At 37.6% G+C, this 25,185-nt stretch overlaps 1 protein-coding gene across 5 annotated transcripts in view; it reads right to left on the bottom strand.

The window, feature by feature from the left end:
* NOX4 (NADPH oxidase 4) overlaps window positions 1–25,185 on the bottom strand; it is a 305,572-nt gene that overhangs the window by 138,705 nt on the left and 141,682 nt on the right. For 2 of the 5 annotated variants that reach the window (XM_039253693.1, XM_039253694.1), the window contains exons 1-2: window positions 22,220–22,303; window positions 20,916–21,011 (exon numbers count right to left, since the gene is read on the bottom strand). The exons of 1 other annotated variant lie outside the window; for it this stretch is intronic. In XM_039253693.1, the coding sequence (XP_039109624.1) occupies window positions 20,916–20,924 (9 nt within the window). In that variant the 5' untranslated portion in view covers window positions 20,925–21,011; window positions 22,220–22,303. 2 more of the 5 variants (XM_039253692.1, XM_039253695.1) reach the window with 2 other exon arrangements.

Genomic DNA, 25,185 nt, shown 5'->3' with positions numbered 1-25,185 from the left:
GGTATAACAAGTTGTATGGTTACTTTCCCTAAAATCTCAAACACATGGTTTCTTATCTTAAATCTGCAATTTAATAAATATTCATCTTGAATATCCTTTTTTTCAAAATTAAGAGGGATAATTTTTCTTATCTATAAAATGAATATAATGTGCCATGATACAATAGTCCTAGTTCTTAGAATTTTTGTGAAAAGTAAAATCAGTCTAAAATATGCAAGCACTATACAAAATTAATTTATTGCCTTGGGGTCACTGTATCACATCTTCTCTCTAAATGTTCTCTTCTACTGTAAGTGTTATCTGTTCCACTTACATTATTCATTCAATGCACATTTTGATACACATTTTGTGTGATATGTACACATCCCAAGGCACCAGGAGTTCAATCGCAAGAAAAAACAGAATGCCTATTCCTTAGGATGTCTGCATTTTAGCAGGGGAAACAGACACTAATCAAATAGCTATATAATCAAATGTAAATTCTAACAATGCTGTGAATGAGAAATACAGAGTATGAGCACGTATAACAGGAAATGAAAGCTAAATATGAAGGTCAAAAAGGCTTCCCCAATTAGTGAAAAGTGAACTGAGATCTTGAGGGTGATAGTACAAGTCATTCAAAAAGGAGAAAGACATCCACGCAGAGAAAAACAGTGTGAAAACTGATGCGCAGCAAATGGGAACATGGTATCTATTTGAGAATTTCATAGTAGGTCAGTGTGGTTGGATTGGAAATGGAGGGTGCTACAACATAAAACTGGACAAGGGGTACACCTTGCTGGGTTGTATAGATCGCATTAAGAATGTGTGTCTTTATGGGGGCGCCTGGGTGGCTTAGTCGGTGAAGCGTCCGACTTTCGCTTAGGTCATGATCTCGCGGTTCGTGGGTTCGAGCCCCGCGTCCGGCTCTGTGCTGACTGCCAGCTCAGAGCCTGGAGCCTGTTTCAGTCTGTGACTCCCTCTCTCTCTGACCCTCTCCTGCTCACGCTGTCTCTCTCTCTCTCTCTCTCCTAGAAATAAATAGAAAATAAAATAAAAATAAAGAATGTGTGTCTTTATCCCAATATCAGTGCAGAATGAATATGTTTTAAGCAGGAAGGCAGTATAAATAGGTGAGATTGTGCTAATGATTAGTCTGAAAGAAGTCTGAAGAACAAATTGGAAGAAAGTAATTTGGGCTATTACATTTCTTCGTGTAGTTAATCATCACAAAATTTTGAGACAAGAATTACATCTTACGGTAATTATGACCCAGTCTTACATATAGAAAGGATCTAGTTTTGACTAAATATGGTACATATCAGTAAATTTATTTTTGCTAAATAATTTACTAAAACATGTCTCTCTAAAATTGGAGTACTATAAGAGTCTATTCCATACCCCACTGTCCCTCCCAGAGTCTCACCCCTCTATGACTGCTCTGGCCAAAGGTAATCTACCCTCCGGTGATTTTTTCCAGAGAGAGCAGCCTGTTCCACTGTCAAAAACTTCTTTTGCCTTCTTACACTTACATGAAGTCCATGTCTCTGTAACTTCTACCCACCAGGCAGCTCTAGATAATAATATTCCTAACCTAAAGATAAAAGAAGAATGATTTCTTAGTCCAGTCTGTTTTCTTCATGCTAAACACTATTAGTTGCCTCTGAAATTCTTGAAATAATGTTAGGACTCCCTCTCACCTCAGTGGCTTTCCCAGTTCACCAGAATTCAGTACATCTTCAACACAGACTAATAGTAGTAGGAAGTTCTGAAGAGATCATCTCCATCACAAAGCACATAACTGATCTCCACTAATTCTAAGACTGCTATATATCACAGGGTAGGGCAACTATGTTATATAATGGCACATCTTGAGTTTACAACATAGAGATTTCTGGCATGAGTTTCTACCAAGCAATGATTCCTTTCCTACAGTGGAAAAAACAATGAAGGTGAGAGAAAGCCTGTATATAAATGCAAGAATGATTTGGTTTTAGACTATTCTATCATATTGGGTATAGATCCTTTATTCAGATATTTTTTATTCTTTTTTGCTTTAGCCGAAAATTGTACATTCATGTTTTCCACATCTCCATCCAAGTGCTTGACAGACCTATTAAAGTGTAACAAAATTCTGTAGAAATAGTTGACTTGCAAAAAAAAAATTACCTTTTCTGGTAAATTAACTTTCAAATGAACATTTTGCTCTCAAATGGGAAGTTTCTCAGCAATTTTGAGGAAATAAGACATTCTACATGTAAATATCTGTGTAATGCTATTGTTAAAAGGATTTGAAAAGGCCAGGGAAGTATTAATAGTAAGCTTTAATAAGTGGTCATTTTTCTAGATGCTCTCTTAGGGAGCCAACAATGATTTACTTTCAGGAAAAAAATAAAAATTACCATAGAGGTTTATAAAAAATTATTATGTATTCTGACTTGGTATTTTGTGTTTGTCTAAAATTATGTAAATTTGTACTCATTAAGGTCAATTTTATGGACTCTTTTCCCCCAAGGAAATATTTTTAATCAAACCAAATGAATCCTACATAACACCTAATTCTTACATGTCTTATAGTCACAGAACCTATAGCTCTTTCATGGGGCTTTGCATGTCATTCAGTCCAACCTTCTTTTTGCCACTACCTATGCCACTGGTTTGGAAAGAAACAGGGACTAGAACCCAGACCTGCCTCTGTGCTATCTGACGTTGCCTTAGAGTATGTCACTCCCTAGGACAGAGATGTGAATGCAGATGTCTTGTCTAGCAAACTTCCAAACCATAATAGTTTCTTACTATTTCAGCTGTTTATCCTTTATCCAAACAGTAGGTTTCCCTATCATTTTGTGTAACTCTTTACAGAAAATTTTCCTAATCTGACTGCACACTGAAATCATTCAGTGGACTATTTAAAAATAAACACATCTCTGTTGTGCTTTCTGAAATTTTGACTCCTTAGATCTAGAGAGGGGCCCCAGGAGGTATACCCTGGCTTGACAATCGGTGAAGGATACACTTCAAAGTCAAACAAAACGGAGTTTAAAGCACCTTTTTGAGCTGTGTGGCCTTATATAATTTTCTTATACTGTCTCATTTTCCTTATCTACAAGATAAAAATAATACATCACCCTCAAAGGGTTATTATATTAAATGAGCATATATAGTACCTCATGCAGGTGTCCAGCATATAGTAAAAAAGTCAGCAGAAGCTATTTTCGTAATCCCGGTCCCTGGTCATCCACAAACCTGTTCTAGTTTCAGAATGTAAATGTTCTTAAGGCACGCCTTCCTGTAATAACTTCTTCTTCCCATCCTCCAGTCTGAGGAATAATTTTCTAGTTGCAGCTATGAGAGCTAAGTTTGATTGTACTCAGCTATATCTAAAGATTTCAAAAAAAGTTCTAGGTAACTAGTGGGCAGTCAATAAATAAATGGTAAATGAATGAATGAATGAATGAATGAGCCTATGAGATGATCCTTCATTGTCCTTGTTTTGGAAATTAAGGAAAAAATAATCAAAACCTAAAGTGATCACCAAAGAAATCTAGTGTATATGTAGGATTGGAACTCAGACCTGCTCTTTCCATTATATCATATTGCCCAAGAACAGTAGCTCTGCCTCCACTTCCCCAATAGTGACGATTCTCAAGACTAGGATTTCCTCTATCTAGAATACCTTCAGGACCACTATAGCTCTTTGATGAGACTTTGTAGTCTCATGATGATAGATATTTCATCTAGTCCAACATTCTTTTTGTACTGACTTATACCAGAAGCCCATAAAGAAGCCAGGAGCACCTGGGTGGCTCACTCAGCTAAGCATCCAACCTCTTTTTTTTTTTTTTTTTTAAAGTTTTTTTTTTAATGTTTTTTTTTTTTATTTATTTATTTCTAGGAGAGAGAGAGAGACAGCGTGAGCAGGGGAGGGTCAGAGAGAGAGGGAGTGACAGACTCTGAAACAGGCTCCAGGCTCTGAGCCGACAGTCAGCACAGAGCCCGACGCGGGGCTCGAACCCACGAACTGCGAGATCATGACCCAAGCGAAAGTCGGACGCTTAACCGACTAAGCCACCCAGGCGCCCCGCTAAGCATCCAACCTCTTGATTTCAGCTCAGGTCATGATTTCATGGTTCATGGGATTGAAACCCACTTTGCGCTATGTGCTGACAGCACAGATCCTGCTTGGGATTCTCTTTCTCTCTCTCTCTCTCTCTCCCTCCCTCCCTCGCTCATGCTCTCTCTAAATAAATAAATAAATAAATAAACAAACAAACAAACAAACATTTTTAATAAATAAAGTCTGTAAATAAGCCAAATTGATGATACTATAGTGCCAGCTGGATATACTTTTATATTTAATGCATCTCCTAGATGCTTTACCCAGATTAGTTATTCCAAGTTTTACCCCGTATCTCCATTTCTTATCCATAGCTCATGGTGTTGTCATTCTTTCTGTTTGTGATGGCATTCCACCTCTTCCAACCTCCACATTTCCTCTACAGTCCTTTACATATTATATTGTAACATTTGAGCTATTTATCTCCTTGTGGTCCCACCAAAGCGAGCAAGTGGCAGCACCACTAAGTGGCAATGTCCAAACTGCTTCTTGTTGTTGGGGACCTCAAAACTTTATGCTTGTTAACAGTTAAAATTCTTTTGAAAAATACTCCATGAAGAAAATACACTTTGAGCAATGAAAGCCAAAGAAAAGTAGTCATGAGACAGATACATGAACAAGAGAAAAACCCATAAAGTAATCTACAGAAGTTTCCAAAAATGGTATTTTTATTGTCTTTATAGTAACCAAAAGGTCCATGGCAGACAATCAGAACAATTTAGTTTTCCTATACCTCTAAATCAAACTTGTGGTATTATTTTAAATTTCAATTTGTACCATTAATATAATACGGATATGAATTTAGAATATGATAGATACTTCAGGCAGACAAGATTGCACTTAACGATTTTAAAAAATGATGTTTCAATGAAAGGTTACTTCAAAAGTTGACTACCTAACTATTTTGATACAGTTTCATATGAAAATAATGAATAAAATGCCATGAGCTATCAGAAAGCAGTTAATAATAATTGGAGTAATTATTTTTTTAAAAAATTCTAAAATAAACTACCAATTCAGTGGTCTTGGGGTATATCCAAAAGCTCATGAATGCTCTTTCATTCCATTATAAGCTGTAATTCATGCCAAATGATCCTAGCTGGTTTCTATCAACTAACTGCTCTGGAAACTTTTAACTATGATGTAATTTTTGACTCAAGCTGACCTCCCTTTAAATCTATAAACCTTTTTTTTTTCCCTACACTGTCTCTAAAGAAAGAGGCTGGAGGGAAAAAAAATGTTTCTATATAATTAAAGGGACCACTAAAAGAACAGAATCCATCCTGACTTTATATCCAGATTTCCTTCTGCTTAACTCAAAGCTTTCCTTTCTGTGTCATCCTTCATTCTACCCTTTCTAGAAATAAACTTTCTTCCATTTTCAGTAGGAATGGAGTCTTTCCTTAGAAGTCTATTATAAATCAGAAAGAAATGTAGCTCTTACAAAGAGAGAAGAAAGCAAGATTGTAACATGGTATTTCTGTCCATATTTTGTCTACCTTATTTTTCCTGTGCCAAAAGCTCACAGAACAGAAGAGACTCACCTCTAAACCATGTGTCTGTCTGCAAAAGTTAAAGTTCAACATAAGTGTAATCCAGAATTGCATTGAACACATTCCTGGCTTTCTGCAGGCATTGCTGTCTACGGAACAGGTCACCAGACTAAGAGGTATGACATTATTATCACAGCTAATACCTGTGACCTCTACCAAGGTCATTGTCTCTAAAATCTAGAATTAGGGAACTTAACAAAACAATAATAAAAGCCTCCTCCACTTTCTCTCATAGAGCTATTCTAAAAGGTAAAAATATATCAAATGAAAATGGTTTGACCTTTTTTAGCTGACAAAATAGATTTTTTAATTCACCTATTACATTCCTGTGGATGTCTGTTGTTCATCTCTTATCTTCTACTCCTCTATCGATAGCACAAGAACAAGGGTCTCAAAAATTACAGTGCACTTGCTTTCATGTTATTGCTACATTTCCTCCTCCTGCAGGAGTCATTCATGCACAGGGAAAGGCACCAAGGAATGGCATGTATTTTGCAGAGTATGGGTGGCTAGAAAGCTGAGACAGGCCCTATTTCTCCTCCATCACAGATCTAGCACATCTGATCACAATTACTGAATATTTATTTAGTCACCCCTCAGCTACTCTTCATCAGAAACAATCATTCCAAAGTGTTGCATCATTTTTCCTCATCTTTAAACCATTTTTAATTTCTCAACATTCCTCCTAAAATTTAGAAGCCAAAATGGATATACTAGTGGTCCGAATGCATGGAATAATTTTTGAAAGGAAACAACAGTCATAGAAATGGTACCCTCTCACTTGGTTAAGACTGCAATCAGACTATCCATAATGCTATATATTAAAACTCATTTAGTGAATATAGGATATTCAATATTAAGATTTTTCTTGCATGACTGTCAATTAAGTATATCTATTTTACCCCTCTTGAACTCAATCCTATTTGTTAATAACTCATCTTAATTGAATCTGTAAAACTATCTTTAAGTGCTCTCTTTGCCCTCAAAGTACTAGAAATCCAGTCAGCTAACTCAGCTTGTCTTTTAACCCTAATTTTCAACTCTGAATCAAGTTGAATCTCTTTTAACCTTTCTTTAGAGAAAAAGCAAAACAAAACAAAATGAAACAAAACAAAACAAAAAACACTGTCTCCAAGAAGAAGCTGTAAAGAATTCTGGTTACATCAAAATGACCAAAATGCCTGAGAGAATAGGTGCTCAGTAAATTTTTTTTTTTTTTCTAGGAGAGAGAGAGAGAGACAGTGTGAGCAGGGGAGGGTCAGAGAGAGAGGGAGTCACAGACTGAAATAGGCTCCAGGCTCTAAGCTGGCAGTCAGCACAGAGCCCGACGCGGGGCCCGAACCTACAAACCGTGTGATCATGACCTAAGCAAAAGTCAGACGCTTAACTGACTAAGCCACCCAGGCGCCCCAATAGGTGCTCAGTAAAATGGACTGAATGAATGGATTGTTTGGTAGAGATTATCTACCTAAACTTCCTGATGCATACATACATTTTTACACATTAGACTCTTCTAACAAATTCTTTAGAGGTTAACTGATCAACTTATAGTGGTCTACCCTAGTTCATCTGCTGGTAGAATAACACATTCTACGAAATGTAAGATGATAAATAGAGGAGAAGAAATGTAAATCAAAAATAATCTTTTCTTCTCCTAAAAAAGTAACATTTAATAGGTCCAAAATATCTCATGTTGGAATTTCTTAAAAGAAAAAAGTAGCATACAGACATACTTGTCCAAGTGTACATGTAAATTTCTACAAGGATGCAGTATGGCATGTGATATAAAAACAAAAGGAATAGAATTAAAATGATAAACAGTGGAGAAATATAAAACAAATTAACTACACATGGGATAGTATTTAGCCATTGAAAATAAGTCAAACTTGTATAATGGAAATGAAATAGTATCCATAACATATGCTGAATTATAATATGCAGGTGCATATATGTGTATTTGTATATATAGGCATATATACAGATATAGATATTAACATAAATTATATAGATACAGAAATGGTTACCTCTTAGATGTAAAGGGGAGTTTGAACACCAGTATTCAATGTATAGAAGTATGTATTTCATTTAAAATGTAATATATTTTAACAGTTAAGTACCAAGAACCAAACAGATAGATTACAATAAAAATTCACAGTAATGAGTTATTACGCTTTGAAATTCTAATAACATATCCAAAGGAAATAATTATAAAAAGAGGGGGTATTCTATACAATGATTTTTTATGCTTATTTATTTATTGTGGGAGAGAGAGCAGCATGAACAGGGGAGGGACAGAGAGAGAGTGGAAGTGAGAAAACCCCAAGCAGGCTCTACACCCTCAGCACAGACCCTGATGCGGTGCTCAAACTCATGAACCGTGAGACCATGAGCTGAGCTGAAATCAAGAGTCAGGGACACTTAACCAAATGAGCCACCTGGGGCCCCCACAATGTTTCTCACAGCATTTTCTGGATTCGTGAACAGAAGCCAACTTGATGTCTAAAAATTTGGGAATGTTTAACATAGGTGTGTTTGTATTATTCAGTGAAATATTAAAAATGAAAAATGTTTAATAATGTAAGTTTAACAATCTGTGACAATAGAAATAAATCTAATGTAACATTTAACACTCCATGTTAAAAGGAGAATACAAAACTGTTTATTCTGAATGATCATAGTATTGTATGTTTTGGTTTTTGTTTGTTTGTTTTTAAAATAGGCTCCATGCTCAAATGGAACTCACAACCCTGAGATCAAGAATCACATGCTTGGAGCACCTGGATGGCTTGGCTGGTTCAGCGTTTGACTTTGGCTCAGGTCATGATCTCATGGTTCCTGAGTTTGAGCCTCACATTAGGCTCACGCTGATGGCCTGGAGCCTGCTTTGGATTTTTGTCTCCCTCTCTCTGACCCTCCCCTCTTCACACTCTGTCTCTCTCTCTCTTTCTCCCTCAAAAATAAATAAACATTAAAAAAAAGTTTTTAATATTTAAAAAAAAAGTCATCCAGGTGCCCAATGAATGATAATATTATTAAAAAAAAAAAAAAAAGAAAGAAAGAAAAAAAGAAAAAATTTGTATTTAGGAAATGCACCAAAATGTTAACACTGGTTATCTGTGGGTGCTGAGCTATAAATACTTTTTGTGTACGTTCTCTCATTTTCTATAGTAAATATGAAAAAGATTTAATAAATGTGAACATCACAAGAAAGATTATTTTCTAAAGAAAATGGAGTGGAAAAAGTCTTAAAAGTAATAATTGAGGGGCGCCTGGGTGGCTCAGTTGGTTAAGTGTCCTGACTTCAGATCAGGTCATGATCTCACAGTTTGTGAGTTCGAGCCCCACGTCGGACTCTGTGCTGACAGTTCAGAGTCTGGAGCCTGCTTTGGATTCTGTGTCTCCCTACTCTCTGCCCCTCCCCCACTTGTTCTCTGTGTCTCTCAAAAATAAATAAATGTTTAAAAAAAAAGTAATAGGGGCGCCTGGGTGGCTTAGTCGGTTAAGCGTCCGACTTTCGCTTAGGTCGTGATCTCGCGGTTCGTGGGTTCGAGCCCCGCGTCGGGCTCTGTGCTGACTGCCAGCTCAGAGCCTGGAGCCTGTTTCAGTCTGTGACTCCCTCTCTCTCTGACCCTCCCCTGCTCACGCTGTCTCTCTCTCTCTCTCCTAGAAATAAATAAAACATTTAAAAATTTTTAAAAAAAATAAAAAATAAAAAAAAAGTAATAATGGAGGAGTAATATTATCTTTGACTAATGAAAATATGAAAGGCTTCTTTCCTTTTATTTGAACTTTTGTTCATTTTTGCATTTTTCCCCTCATCGTATGCATTATTTTCATACTGAAAAATACATGACAATCTTTTATAAATTCTCTTGCAAATGTGATTTGCAAGGTGATAATTTTCAGAAGGACATGAAGCTACAGCCTTCCCTTTTCCAGCCTTTTGATAAATGAGAAAATATTTATTTAAAATTCAGGATCAATAGGACAATATAGAATAGAACAGGACAGTAGAAGACAGAATAGGAGGCAAGAGAACAGGGCGGGGCAGAACCGGACAGAACAGGAAAGGGGAAGTTATGATGAGTGACATTACAGCTGGCAAGGGAAAGGGAGGTTCCAGGTAATGAACAGAAGAACTACTGGGATCACAGGATGGTTCTTTAACACTAGTACAACTTAAGTGGGGCTCAATATTAAACAGCTCCCAAACTGAAGGACAACTAATCCATTCAAATTGTAACAAAACGTAGGATCCTTCTATATCCTTGTTAATATGGTTTTTAGTGAGATGAAGATGAAAGTGGAGGTGAGATCACACGTGGCGCAATTCTAAAAATGGACATTCAGTTGTGTTTACTGGTTTGCAGTGAGAAATCTAAAGGTTATTGGATGACTAAAGGGATGAAAGCAGCGAATATTTGAAGTATGATTTAATTTCTGTATTCCCATGGCTTTTTTCTTCTGTGTTGCCAATAATATTAACCATTTAAACAAAAAAACACCCATATAAACAGTTACGGTAAAAGAAACAATGATAACACATACAGCGTCAGACTTAGAAGTAGAAGAAATGAATTAATATAGGAGAGAACATGAAAAAGGGAGATGGATAGGAGTGGGATGAATTATAGAAAAGATAAACAGGGCACTTGGGTGGCTCAGTCGGTTAAGCACCCAACTCTTGATTTCGGCTCAGGTCATGATCTCACGGTTAGTGAGTTCAACCCCCTCATCACTCTTCACCGCAGAGCCTGCTTGGGATTCTCTCTCTCCCTCTCTCTCTGATCCTTCCCTGCTCACCCTCGCTCTTGCTCTCTCTCAAAATAAACTTAAAAGGAAAGGAAAACATACTGCCATTTGCAAAAACCTCTCTTTAATTCAGAAGGTATACATTGTATGAAACTAGGAGTTAATTTCTCTTCATTACTGGAAATTTTTAGTCATTAGCAGCCATTTATAAATAGATTTCAACTTCAAAACAGTCTTAACTTCAAAATGTAGCCTGAAAGAAATGATTCTAACATTTTACTACAACTTCTCAGAAGGAGAAGTCATACTCTTTTTTTTTTTTTAAGTTTATTTATTTTTGAGAGAGAAAGAGAAAGACAGAAAGAGAACCAGAAATGGGGACAGAGGATCTCAAGCAGGCTCCACACTGACAGCAGACAACCTGGTGTGAGGCTCGGACTCACAAACCATGAGATCATGACCTGACCCAAAGACAGACACTTAATTGACTGAGCCACCCAGGAGCTCCAGAAGTCATGCTTTTTGAAGGCCTCATACTCAGTTCTTCCTCATCCTACTCAATCCTCTCCTCAAAACAAAACAAAACCCTACAAGAGATATTAGGGTAAACTATGTAAAACTGCAAATTTTGTAAGACAGAACATTTCAATACTGGAATTTTTATGTAGTTCAATTTAATGCTATAATTCTCAATTTAAAATTGAGGAAACATAAGTCCTTGAAGATTTCAATAAATTACTTAAAAATACGTTTCTTAAAAGGCAAAGTCATGATTTCAACTATGATCAGTTTGTCCACAAAATCATGTTCTTTTCATTACATTTTATTGTTTCCATTGATACTTCAGAATCTTCACAGGTATTACTATATTTGAAATTTAAACTAATAGTCACTCCATGCTTAGGTGATAGCAGACACTTGGTTTTAACAAGAATTAGAACACGTCATATAAGACTTTAACAAATTAAATTTCATCTATCTAAAATCTGTGGGCTGAACAAAATATAATCTTCTTTTTGAAGAACCACATATTCAAGGGGCACCTGGGTGACTCAGTCAGTTGAGCATCCGACTCAGGTCATGTTCTCATAGTTCATGAGTTCAAGCCCCTCAATGTGCTGTCTCTGCTGACAGCTCAGAGCCTGGAGCTTGCTTCAGATTCTGTGTCTCCCTCTCTCTCTTCCCCTCCCCTGCTCATGCTGTCTCTCTCTCAAAATAAATAAGTAAATAAATAAACATTTTTAAAAAATGAATGACATGTTCAAGCTTTAAAACCAGTACAAGTCTAAGACTAATTTTCTTCAGGCAAAACAAAATTCAGTAAATTTCATAGACCCATTGTAATTTTAAGCTCTTCTAAGATGTTCACTTGACTCATTCCTCCCCTCTTAAATTTTATAAAATGTGCAAGATCAAAATGAATTCAGTGATGGGTTCTACAAAGGCCAGGCCAAGCCCCAGCCCCACAGAAAAATTCCATGGGAGGTAACAGATGGAATACAGACAATGCCCAACAGCAAAGGCCAGTTCTCAAGTGGAAGAACATTCGTACTGAAGCTCCGCATTCTTGTGGCTTAAGATGAGTCATTTCTTTTTCCAACTGGAATCCATTAATATAGACCACTGATGACACTTACTTAGTTTTCCCTTTAGACATGCTGAGCTATGAGGAGAAAACAGAAAGAAAAAGTATTCCTCACCTTTGTTTGCGTGACTCAAAGCACTTTACAAACGTGCTTTCCAGCCTATGCTTTTCAGACTGAGAGAATCAACAAAGCTCAAAGGCCCAAAGTAACTTCTCAAAAGCAATTTGGCCAAGGGAAATCGGAGAGAGGTAAAAGCACTCTTTTCACCCTGTTTCAGCATATTCTCAAGAAATGGTTTCTTCTTCCCTTGTTCCATAATTTTCTCTTGGGCCACCCATACCAGCCTGGAAACCAATATTCTCATCCGAGGTACGGTGACAGCAAGTTACTCAGGTAAGATGTTAATTAGAAGGCACCTAAGAGACAGCATTTGGGGTATGGGGGCGGAAGTCAGCAAAGAGAATCAAAAGTATAGCATGGGGAAAAAAGAAACTTGTTTGGATCACTACCACTTCATATCCTTCCAATGCACATGAGCTTTCGTAGATCACGTGAAATGAAATTACTTGTACTTTGAAATCAGCTATCTGATAATCCTATCATAGGAAAAAGAAATATAATCAGAAAGGCATTCACCATAAATCATTTCTTAGATTTATCTTAGTGTTGACGTACTTAACTTTTTTTTAAAATTTCAGATTATAAAATGCTTTCACTTTGTGTCTATCACTCATCTCTTCTTGCCGTAAACTATTTAAGACCTCTGATATCCTTGGTATGTGTCTGGAGACCTTTAACAATTTCCAAGTTCACGAAAACCATTAAAGCATGTAATTTAAAGCAAGTTCCCCAGAGAACTTGTGTTTACTTCATTTATCCACAGATAGGCATCATTGTCATATTCAAGTTTCCAATTCCTAAAATTATAAACATTCTATTGATCATGCAAAGTCCATCTTCTACTTAATCTACTTTTTCACTAGTCCTACCACCAAAACACACAAGAAACTCCTTCTCACAAGGCCTTTTACCACAATCTTTGGTTACAGTCACATCACAAAGTTCCATTAAATTAGTGGACACTGGGGCACCTGGTGGCTCAATTAAGCCTCCAACTCCTGATTTCAGCTCTGGTTATGGTCTTAGGATTCATGAGATCAAGCCCCACAATGCGCTCTGGGCTGGCAGTACACAGCCTACTTGGGATTCTCTCTCTCCCTCTCTCTCTGCTCCTCTCCCACTCACTCTCTCTCTCAAAGATAAATAAATGAACATTAAAATAATAAGTTATGGAACCAGGATGTTTGGGTTGAAGTCTCACCTCTGTCACTCAGTAGCAAGTCATAAAACTGCACTAATTCAGTCTCTCAGCTGAAAAATTAAACATACTTACTCCTTAGGGTACCTCAGTGGCTCAGTCAGTTAAGAGTCTGACTCCTGATTTTGGCTCAAGTCATGATCTCAGGGTTTGTTAGGGAGTTTGAGCACCATGTCGGGTTCTGCATTGGCAGTGCAGAGCCTACTTGGGATTCTCTCTCTCTCAATCTCTCTGCCCCTCCCCTGCTCATGCTCTCTTGTTCTCTCTCTCAAAATAAATAGACATTAAAAAATATATATATCCACAGTATGGATGGAAAGATTAAATAAATTAGTCCATACAAAACTTTTAGACTAAAGCCTGGTATCTAGACAGTCCTCAATGAATGTAATCTGCTATGCATGTTATTAATATTGTCAGTAACAAAATGAAGAAAGTAGATTTGAGAATCTCTGAAATTAATTCCACCTTCCAATTCTATCCTGTTTTGGATGGTTTTGATAAAAGAAAATTATACAGTGGGCATTCAGATGTATATAATAAGGAAGTTAAGTGTTACTGAAAATCTGATGAATATCATGAAAACAAAAATAACTGAAATAAAAATAAGTCTCATAATACCTTAATAATTTGTCTGAGACAAATCTAAAACAACTATAATGCTGAAAACAATGTTATCTTGAGGGTAAATCAATAATTTTTCTTGAGTTCTTAAACTGCTAACCATCTAAATATCATTCCACGTAAGATGGAAAGCTAGTGGTCTATAGAGTGTGGTGTTTAACTTGTGCATATGTATTGTCAATGTAACAGACTGAATATTAGACCGAGGATCAATGGACTAGAAAAGTGACCAAGCCACCCATTCAGTGGGTGATGATGACCAATCACTTTAACCTCATTTTTCCCATTGAGAATATGAGGAAGAAATTTAAGTAAGGATTCCAAAGCTTACTTTCAATTCTAAAATTCTACAAGGTCTCTATCTATCATAAACAGTTTAAGAATATAATGATTGCATCAATGTAATGTAAGTCATTTCACCTGTCAATAAACAGGAAGTAAATTATTTCAAATAACAGAATGTTAAGAATAGAAACAAACAAACAAACAAACAAAAAACCCATTCAGTTAATATCCCCTGGATTGAAACCACAATGCATACCTGGGAAAATCTAAGTAGTAACTTTTATATTTTGTGCAATAAATGGAAAGAATTATCGATCAAGTCTTTTCTGAAACTAGATAGATGGTATGTATTTCTTCTCAACAGAATTAAAGCTACCTTGCCCAGCTATAAAACCAATAGCAACTTAAAATCCTAGGTCCATTTGTACAGAGACTCTAATCTTTGACCTTAACAAATTCATATGACATCAGATTTCTGTCTCAGAAAATTGTTAATTATGATATAATTTCTAGGACTTTTGAGAAGATAATGATTGACCAAAGAAAGATTATCACTGTGAGACTAGAAAAAGTCTCAATGTTCACAGCTCTCTTCCAATTAACAAAGGTGTCTGAACCAAAGTTTAAAAAAAGAGGGGCTCCTTGGTGACTCAGTCGGTTATGCATCCAACTCTTGATTTTGGCTGGGGTCACGACTTCACTGTTCCTGAGATCGAACCCCGCTTCAAGCTCTGCACTGAGAGCAGGGAGCTTGCTTGGGATTTTCTGTCTGTCTCTCTCTCTCTGTCTCTCTGCCCCTCCCCCGCTTGTCTCGGCCCCTCTCTATCTCAAAATAAATAAATAAACATTGAAAAAAGTTTCAAAAAAAAGAGAAAAAGATCTTCATGACCACGTACAGATCTAAAATAATTAACTGTGAAGGGTGCCTGCCTGGCTCAATCAACAGAAAATACAACTCTTGATCTCAGGGTTGTAAGTTCGAGCTCCAGACTGGGTGTAGAGACTACTCAGAAATAAAATAATAATTGTGAGACAAAGCAACAAAATTAAACTTCTCATTAAGGCACCATGAGAATAACTGGGATGAAATTAAACAGTCCATAAACAAATGTTAGTTTGGGAGGAAAAGGATATAAAACGAAGACACCCTGAATCTGGTACCATTAAAACACATTCTCTTCTCAAATTAACATGTTATTATCAATTAAATTATATCTGTTAATTATTAAAATGTCAGAAATACAACTCAGAAATAGGTGAACTTGCGTATGAAGGCTTCTATGGATAGTATTTTGAGTTAAACTGTTCCAACATTTCAAAAAATCTAGGAAACTAAATTTCTTAGTTGGCCAGAACACATTAAGACTTTCTAGTAAAGTGCAAGTAATCACATTTTCAATTCCTTGAAAATACATAAATCAAAACTAGATGTGATCTTAAAAAATCAAAGTATTCCTTTATTTGAAAGGTGTTATGGGAAGGTAGAGGTGGTTATTGTTTGGTTGTGTGTGTGTGTGTGTGTTGTTTGTTTTGCTTCCCTTAAAAGACTTTCTTTTTTTCTTCTTAGCTTAATTTTAAGATTCTAAAACTCTCAGCATGTCATAATTAAACATCTCCTAGGAAGTACACAGTCTGATTAGCACATTAACTCAGGCATAAACCAGCCGTGACCATGCTGCCTCCCAGGTCAGGGTCAGACCAGTCTGAGAAAGAACAGTCATGATGAAAACTCCTTAGGACATATTAACCTCAACGTTATTTTGTCTCCCATCAATTAAGATCTTCTTTTTTCTATCAATTCTTATGCAATTGTTTTAATTGTTATTTCTGGTCTGAACAATTCTCTAGCCTCTTAAAAAGTGGGTACACTGGTTCTGATAATTAAATGATTTTACCTTCATTCTCAAAGGTTACCAGCACCAAAAATCTCAGATATTTATGGAGAAGTCAGAGATGTGTTTATAGGCACACACCAATATCTAGACCCCACAACTTCCCATCCAGGATCAACTCCTGTTTTGGAAACAGGGAGCAAGAAAACCACCCACATCCTGATGTCTTTTTATTGGGCTGGTTGGTGACCCGCTGTTTGCTGTAAAAAAAAAAAAAAAAAAAGATAAGTGCATCTGACCATGAAAGTAGGAATATCTTCCCCCGCAGTCTACATTCACACTGTCCAAAATGGAAGCCACTGGCTGCCGGAGGTTACTGAGCATCTGAAATGTATGTAGGCCTGCCCACTAAGAAGCTGAGTTTTTAGGTTTATTAATTTTTTTAATTTAAACTTAAAGCTGAGGGGAGCCTGGATGACTCAGTAAGTTAAGCATCCAGCTCTTGACTTTGGCTCAGGTTATGATCTCATGGTTTGTAGTTTGAGCCCCGCATTGGCCTCTGAGCTGACAGCGTGGAGCCTGCATGGGATTCTCTCTCTCTGCTCCTCCCTCACCCATGCTGTGCTCTCTCTCTCTCTCTCAAAATAAATAAATAAACTTTAAAAATTAATTAATTAATTAAAAGCTGATACTCCTTTATGTTATTAGAAAATGTTTAAATATGTTTGGAACAACTTGGGTATGTGAATTCGCTTTTTTATTTGTAGAATTTTATGAAATCTAAACACAGGTCAAGTATTTCTGAGGAAATTTTGGTGACCGAGTTTTGATATGCACAAGTGTAAAATACATACTATATTTCAAAGAATAAGCAATAGCATAGAATATCTCATTAAAATTGTTTAAACTATTGACATGTTGAATACTTCAATCTATTACAATATTTTAGGTATGTTATTTTAAATAAAAGACATTATTAAATTTAATGCCACTGGCTTTTTACTTTTCTAATGAGCTACAGAAAAATTTTAACTGCCTATGACTCATACACATTTCTATTGCGCAGCAGTGATGATGAGTAATAGTAACCAGGAGCATAAATATCAGAGATGGACCAGTGAAGTGATTTAGAAAATCTGTGTAGCATGAGGAAAAAGCAAAAAAGGCCAGGCAGGACTGCATTCAAATCCTAGCTCTGACACTGAACAAGTCACCAGTTTCCTCAGCCTTTATTTTCCTATGTGTAAAATGGGAAGAATAGTTTCCTAGCTTAAACAAAATATTTGTAAAGTGCCTGCTATATCATAGGAATAAATAAACAGTTGAATAAGTAGTTGTTTTTCAGTAGAAAGCAGAGATTTCAACCTACTAAGAATTAACTACTTCTCAACATCTATGCTTTCTTACAAATGGGCTATATTCTGTGGACCCTTCTATCCCCTAATACTAGTGCAGCTTTATTGTTTCCTTACTTTTAAAGATGAATAACAGCAACCTTTATACTCAACGTTATTATCAAAATATTCAACAATTGGAGGTACTTTTTCCATTTATGTCTTCTAGTGGTAGCAAATTCATTTCCAGGAATACCACCATGATTTTCATGAACCTAAGATTCACCTTAAAGAGATTTATAATGTCAGAATACTTATCATGTCCTTTTCAGGCTTTCTAAAATTCAGCCGTGAGACCTTGCTCTCAGGAGTGTTTGGTAGGCTCAAGATGCTCTATCTAAGACGTTAATAATAATGAAGTATAGTTATTAAACATGTAAAACATGGGAGCCAGGAATATTTATTTTATAATTAATAATATCCCATTGCTATGATCTATTTTCTTTGCAATGTGAAAAATGCCTGCAAATTCTTATACTATGAAGTAATACCATAATAATCAAAGGATCAGGAAAGATAAGCCTAGGACAAATAAAATTAAATCCTCCATCATAAAGCAAATAGTTAAATTACAGAGTTCCTTTTTCACTAAAAAGTAAAGTGATATAGACTGAAAATATTTCAAAATGATTTAGATAAATTAATGTCTAGAAAATTCACATAGGTGATTGCTGAAAAGTGCCAAGTTTGGAAGTCATCTTTCATCTTTCAGTAGGATCCAAGGAGAAAAACCACTCCTTCCCATGGTGACTTTTCATACAATGTTGACTCCTGACAGGATGGTTTAAGGGTCAGCTCACTATGATACGATCATTCTTATGTTTCTATAAAACTAATTTATGGGGCACCTGGGTGGCTCAGTCATTTAAATTCTGACTTTGGCCCAGGTCATGATCTCATGGTTCATGGGTTTGAGCCCTGAGTTGGGCTCTGTGCTGACAGCTCAGAGCCTGGAGCCTCCTTTGGATTCTGTATCTCCCTCTCTCTCTGCCCCTCCCCCCCAAGAATAAATAAACATTAAAAAAATATTTAGGGGCACCTGGGTGGCTCAGTTCGTTAAGCATCCGACTTCGGTCAGGTCATGACCTCTCAGTTCTATGGTTCAAGCCCCACATCAGGCTCTGCTCACAGCTCAGAGCCTGGAGCCCACTTTAGATTCTGTATCTCCCTCTCTCTCTGCCCCTTCCCTGCTCATGCTCTCTCTCTCTCTCTCTCTCTCAAAAATAAGTAAACCTTAAAAAAATATTTAAAAAAATAAAAATTAAATAAAAACTAATTTATAATTACCTTTCTCTTCTTTAATCTGTTTCCTGTATTTTCCACTCATAGTTTTCCATTTAGTCCTTTTATCATTTTTTTTCTTTATCCATCTGATAAATATTCATTGAGCCCTCCCCATGTGCCAGCTTGTCTGCAAGCCTCACCACTGTACCTCACTAGCCTGCAATACCATTCAAACAAAGGCACTAAAGTAAGATGGAGGTAGAGAGAGGTAAAACATACGTAATCTTTTTTTCATTACTTGGGTCGTGTGTGTGTGTATGTGTATACTCTTCATCATATCTGACTTATCAACAAAAATAAACTTGAGGTTTTCACACAGCATCCAAGTGCATAAAGATTAACTCAATGGTTTCCGACATAATTTGTAATTAAATTATTACTTTGGCTTTTACAAATGTCATACAGTGAGATCCAAAACTCAGCTGTGGCTTCCAAGTTGTCTTTTCTTAGATTTTATTTTAATACAAATATCTCCTGATGAAAACATACTATTTTTAATGGCAAAATTCACCATCATAACTCTTTATAGAGTCTTCAAGTTATTCGAAACCTCGTTACGTTATAGGCCAGATATCCCCTACTGAAAAATCTCGTGTTCACTAATTCACACCTAAGGGGAACTTTCTAGGGAAAAAAAATTAAAATGTCAGCAGACCCTCATAGGTCTATTAAAGAAAATTTTTCATAAGTTGTTTATTCAACTATAAGTATTTTCCTGTTCAATTTTCCAATAGACTATAAGTAACTTGAGGACTGGGGCAAGGTCTCACTTTCTACATGCCCATTTGAAAAGTGCAGATTTCATGACAGTTTGCTAGATGGTTAATGGAAGGTTGGTTGGATGAAAAATGAAAGATAAGTTCAGATTTAAGAGTTACCAATGAAATGAGTTTAATCTTTGAGACTATTATTCTTAACCCATTAGTTAAAAACAGAGGTGTGGAGTGATTACGATGTGTGGGTTAGGTTCACTATAACATGTTATCACACTGGGAGGGGATGTTGATAATGGGGTGGGGGCTATGCATGTGTGGGGGTACGGGACATATGGGAAATCTCCACTCTCAGTTTTACTGTGAACCTTAAACAGCTCTAAAAAAAACCAATTTTTTAAAAAAAATAGGTGTTAAACTTTAAAAACATCCTTTGTGTGACCAATAGATAATGAAAAAATAGTACTTTGTTATAAAAATATCAGCTAATTAATTCAGCCACAATTTATTGCAGCCTTAGCACGTAATAAGCACACGACTCTCAGGGCTGTGGTTTAAGGATAAATAAGATCTGCAAATGTAAAGTAGGAATTGGAAGGTTGGTTCTGCCAAATTCATGTGAACTAATCGTAATTTTAAATAATCATTAAACTATGGAAAAGAAAACAATGGATCTCCTACTCACAATGTGTTCTCTGGCCCAATGAAAAGGAATGACAAAATCTACTTTTTCAGACATCCTAAAATTTTTCAATACATTTTATACTTTTTGCTTGTTGCTTCGAAAATGCTATCTCCTAATACAGAGTAAAAAGTCCTCAGTGCCTCTGTCTTTTGTTAAGGAGTCAAGGAGAAAGGGAATGGAAAGAATGAGAATAGAAATGTCATAGAATAGAGAAAAGAAAAACATCAACATGAGATAAATCAGAGCGAAGTTCTGCACAAAATCATTCTCATATAAGACCAGAACCCCTGAACATAATCAACCAGAAACCTAGAGTAAGACGCTGAGAAATGCCCAGAAATGAAAAACTGCACTGGACACCTACTTTGTAAGAACTGGCAGTAAAAGGAAACAGTGCAGAAACCCTCTGGATAAGCTCATGGGCAGGCTGAAGTCTTGATTAGTGAAAACTACAAGCCTGTCATTGGCTGGCCCTGATGGTGAAGCAGATCCTTCAAGGCACTTAGGAGCTGGCAAGATGTAGCAACTTCTCTCAAGTACTCCTAGCCTGGTCTGGCAGGTTCATTCCTTTGACTTTAGCACATAGGATCTTTTGCTTCTTAAAAGAGTCAATCATTCTAACATAGACGAATGTAAATAATACATCAGGAAAACCTGACCGCTTTAGAGAATGACAAACCTTTCTGAAGTGAACAACCAGTGTTTCTTTAATAAAAGGAAGAACTGACCAAGCCTCATAGCAATGTCTTCCCACCTTAAACACATTCTACCAGGTAACCCAAGTCTCACTTACCCCTAACATCTGGTGGAGGTAGTGATACTCTGGCCCTTGGTTATAGAGCAGGAAGGTTTTCCAGAAAAGCAAAACGTTCAGGGAGAGCCAGATAAACTAAATTATACAAAGAGAGAGAAAAAACAAAAATTAAAAATAAACATTACCTGATAAGTGGAAACCTCACATGCAATCGTTGGACAGAAAACTTTCAATGGAAGCTGGATTAGTAATTGCAGAAAGCATTCTCAATTAACCAGCAAGCTGAAGACCACTCAGAGGAAAACAAATCTGACCTCCCTCAGTCCCTGCACCTTAGATTAAGCATTTTGGGTTGCAAACAGGTCTCCTAAATCACCTGCAGATATCCCCTACAGTAAAAAAAATGAGACTAAGAAATTACTGACATCACCCAGTCCCAAGCATTGCATGTTATTAAAATGCAACACCAAACAGAAACAATCTGCGAAAGGAGCAAAGAGGGGAAGAAGTTTAAAGGGTTAAGAAAAAGCTGTGTTCACTAAAAGTGATCTCTTCTCCCTTCCTCCACATCTGCTCTCCCAACAGTGTGCAAGGAAAGTTCTCAGGCGTTTGGAATAGAGGTGTGGGGAGGGTGTCGCTATTATCTCCAGGTATTAACAGCAGAAAGTTGTGTTAGTTGAAAACGTTGGAATTAGAGGCAAAAACGTCTTCCAGCTTCCCACCCGCGCACGCTCAGAGAATGAATCAAAGCTTCTGCACGAGAGACAAAACGCAGGGAGAGAGCCTTGCCCGCCATCCTACCAGGCAGAGGTGTTTAACCCCTTCGTTGGCCAGCCAGCTCCTCCAGGACACAGCCATGCCGCCGGCCCCGCCGCGGTGCGCTCTCCGGCCGCCGGCCCGCGAAGGAGCGGCGGCGGCCGGGGCAGCGGTTACAGTTGTGCGGCCTGCGGGGGGGCCGGGTGGGGACGGAGGGTCAAAGACTGAGTGGAAGCCCGGAGGCCGGCGCCGAGCCAGCCCGGGCGGGGTCTGCGCCCCGGAGCCGGGTCTTCCTGGCGCCGCGGCTGCGCCCGCGCGGGGTCTGCGCTGCGCGCCCGGCGGCCCCGGCCCGGCGCTCGGAGCGCGCGCTCCCCGGCCCTGCCTCCCGGCTGCGAGAGTCTGCACCGCCGCGCCGGTCCCTTTGTCTGCGGGCGAGCCTGTTGTTGTGGCTGCCGCCGTTCAGGATGTCCCGGCTGGGGACTGGGAGGCGCCCCCCGCAGGCTCGTGGGGGCCGACCGCGATGTGGGGAGGGATACCCGTACCCTAGCTGGGGACCCCGCCGCCCCCTCGTACTCTCGCACACACACCTAGCTCTTTGGCACGGGTCGTTTTCCCCAAAAAAGTTCCACTCAAAGACGCCCGGTCACGAAATTTGAGCCGGAAATAGCCTTTTGTATACTAACTTCCCCTTTCGCCCGCCCGTCCTCAGGAACGCATCCCAACCCTAACAAATGCCTCTTCACAACAATCACCTAAAGCTTCCCTCGGCCTCCCTCTTCGCAGTCCCTCACCCCTACCCTAACCCACATTCTTGCAAAGCTTTTAAGAAAATTCTGAATTAAAAGAGCCCGGCGGTTTAATGGTTAAAGTTGACGTCATTCTCAGGGGCTTTAGGGAAGCTCAGATTCACTCTGTAGAAATGTGCGTCTTATTACCTAGTATCCGAGTCTGTTTAGTAATAGGAATCCTCTCAAAGTTGTGCCACAGAGGCTTGGTGTAGGGTGGGAAGAATATGATTGACACAGGCTACCTACTTTTCCCACACCAAAAATTATCGGTATTAGGAAAGAGGAAAAAAAATAATTCACATAGAAGAATGTCTGATACACAGTAAGTGTTCGACAAAAGTTTATGAAATCAGGAATCTTCCAAACTTTAACTAACAAGTGGCAGAAAAGGTAAACCACTAGTAGCTACTTTCATGTCTTTTAAGCTTTTTTAAAAAAAACAAAATTCATTTTAAAACACACCTTAATATGCGATTGAAACTAAAATTTCTTAAAATCTTCTCAACTCCAGCAATGTACTTCCTCAGTTAATTTCATGAACTGATTAATGACTGCAAACTTCAGTTCAAACTTTGAATTAATCCCTATCAAGTGTCGGTTACATTACATGCAGTGAACATTCTAGTAGTCTCTCATTTTCCATTGATAAAGGGCTTTCCTGTTTCATGCATGATCAAATCCTGAAAACTGATTTAAATCTTTCTGGGGTTAAGAAGCATGTTATTGATAAATTCATATTGAAATTATTATCTATTAAATTTATTATTGAAATTTTAAATTCATATTTATAAATTCATATTGACCATGTGATACCTAAAGGACCCAAAAAAGACCACAGAGAGGACCGACAGAGACCTTCCCACTGGGGAAGGTCAAATTCTGGACCACACTGATATGCCTCAAATTACATCGTAATTAACCATCCCAGAGTCATAAGTTCAATGGATGGGAGGTATAGAAGGTCCAGCAAAATAGTTTGGTTCTTGCCATAAGTGTAGAGGAATGAAGCAATTAAAGAATAAATAATAAAATGAAAGGTGATTTTTCTTGACTTAATTGATCTCAACTTCTTCTTTCCTCCATTTTATTGAGAAATTATTGACATACATCACTGTAGAAGTTTAAGGCATTGTACAATAAGATGGTTTGATTTACTTATATTGTGAAATTATTACCATAGTAGGATCAGCTAAAATCCATCTTGTGATATAGATACAATAAAACAAGAAGAAAGAAAAAGGAAGAGGGGGGAATTTTTTCTTGTGATGAGAACTCCTAAGATTTACTCTCTTAACTCCTATATATCCTACACCGGTGTTAGCTATTGTCATCATGTTGTATGTTAGTTACATCCCTAGTTTTTATTTCTTTTTTTTTTTTTTAAAGTTTCTCTTTTAATGTTTTATTTCTTTCCAGGAGAGAGAGAGAGAGAGACAGCGTGAGCAGGGGAAGGTCAGAGAGAGAGGGAGTCACAGACTGAAACAGGCTCCAGGCTCTGAGCTGGCAGTCAGCACAGAGCCCGACGCGGGGCTCGAACCCACGAACCGCGAGATCATGACCTAAGCGAAAGTCGGACACTTAACCGACTAAGCCACCCAGGTGCCCCATAGTTTTTATTTATCTTATCACTGGAAGTTTGTACTTTTGACCACCTTCCTCCAATCTCCCCTGCCTCTGATAACCACAAGTCTGATCTATTTTTCTATGAGGTTTTTTTCCCTCTAATTCCATATATAAGTGAGATAATACAGGAGGACCTGGGTGGCTCAGTTGGTTGAACATCTGACTTCCACTCAAGTCATGATCTCAAGGTCTGTGAGTTCAAGCCCCATGTTGGGCTCTGTGCTGACAGCTTAGACCCTGGAGCCTGCTTCAGCTTCTATGTGTCTCTCTCTCTGCTCCCACTCACGCTCTGTCCCTCTCTCTCTCTCTTTCTCAAAAAATAAACAAACATTTAAAAATGTTTTAAAAAGATAAGTGAGACCATATAGTATTTGTCTTTCTCCGCCTTATTTCATGCAGCATGTCAAGGTCCACCCATGTTGTTATAAATGGTAGGATTTCCTACCATTTTTATGTCTGAGTAATATTCCATTGTACATAGATATACATACACAACAACTTCTCTGTCCATTCATCCATCCATGCACAATTAGGTTATTTCCATGTGTTGACTACTGTAAATAATGTTGCTGTGAGCACAGGGTGCAGATACCTCTTCCAGTTAGTGTTTTCGTTTTCATTTTCTCTGGTTATATTTCCAAAGGTGGAATTGCTGGATCATATAGTAGTCCTATCTTTAATTTTTTTGAAGATCCTCTGTACTCTTTCCACAGTTGCTATACCAATTTATCACCCACCAACAGCGCAAAACAGTTCCATATTCTCCACATCCATGCCTTGTATTTTTGATGATGGCCATTCCAATAAGTATGGGATGATATTTCATTGTGACTTTAATTTGCATTTCCCCAAAGACTGGTGATGTTGAACATCTTTGCATGTACCTGTGGTCTTTCATGTATCTTCTTCGGAGAAAGGTCTTTTCAGGCCCTTTGCCCATTTTTAATTATTTAGGTTTTCTGTTTGCTTTTGTTTTTTGTTATTGAGTTATATGAGTTCTTTATATATTTTGGATACCAACCACTTATCAGATATATGGTTTGCAAATATTTGTTCTGATTTCATAAGTTGTCTTTTCACCTTGTTGATGGTCAAGACAATTTTATTTAAAGACCAGCTACTTCTAGGGGGGGAAAGAGACA

Source organism: Hyaena hyaena, unplaced genomic scaffold (assembly GCF_003009895.1).
Source record: "Hyaena hyaena isolate Hyena2069 unplaced genomic scaffold, ASM300989v1 scaffold_462, whole genome shotgun sequence".
NCBI lineage: Eukaryota > Metazoa > Chordata > Mammalia > Carnivora > Hyaenidae > Hyaena > Hyaena hyaena.
The sequence above is the reverse complement of the archived record's forward strand: the minus strand, read 5'-3'. Positions and strand labels throughout refer to the sequence as shown.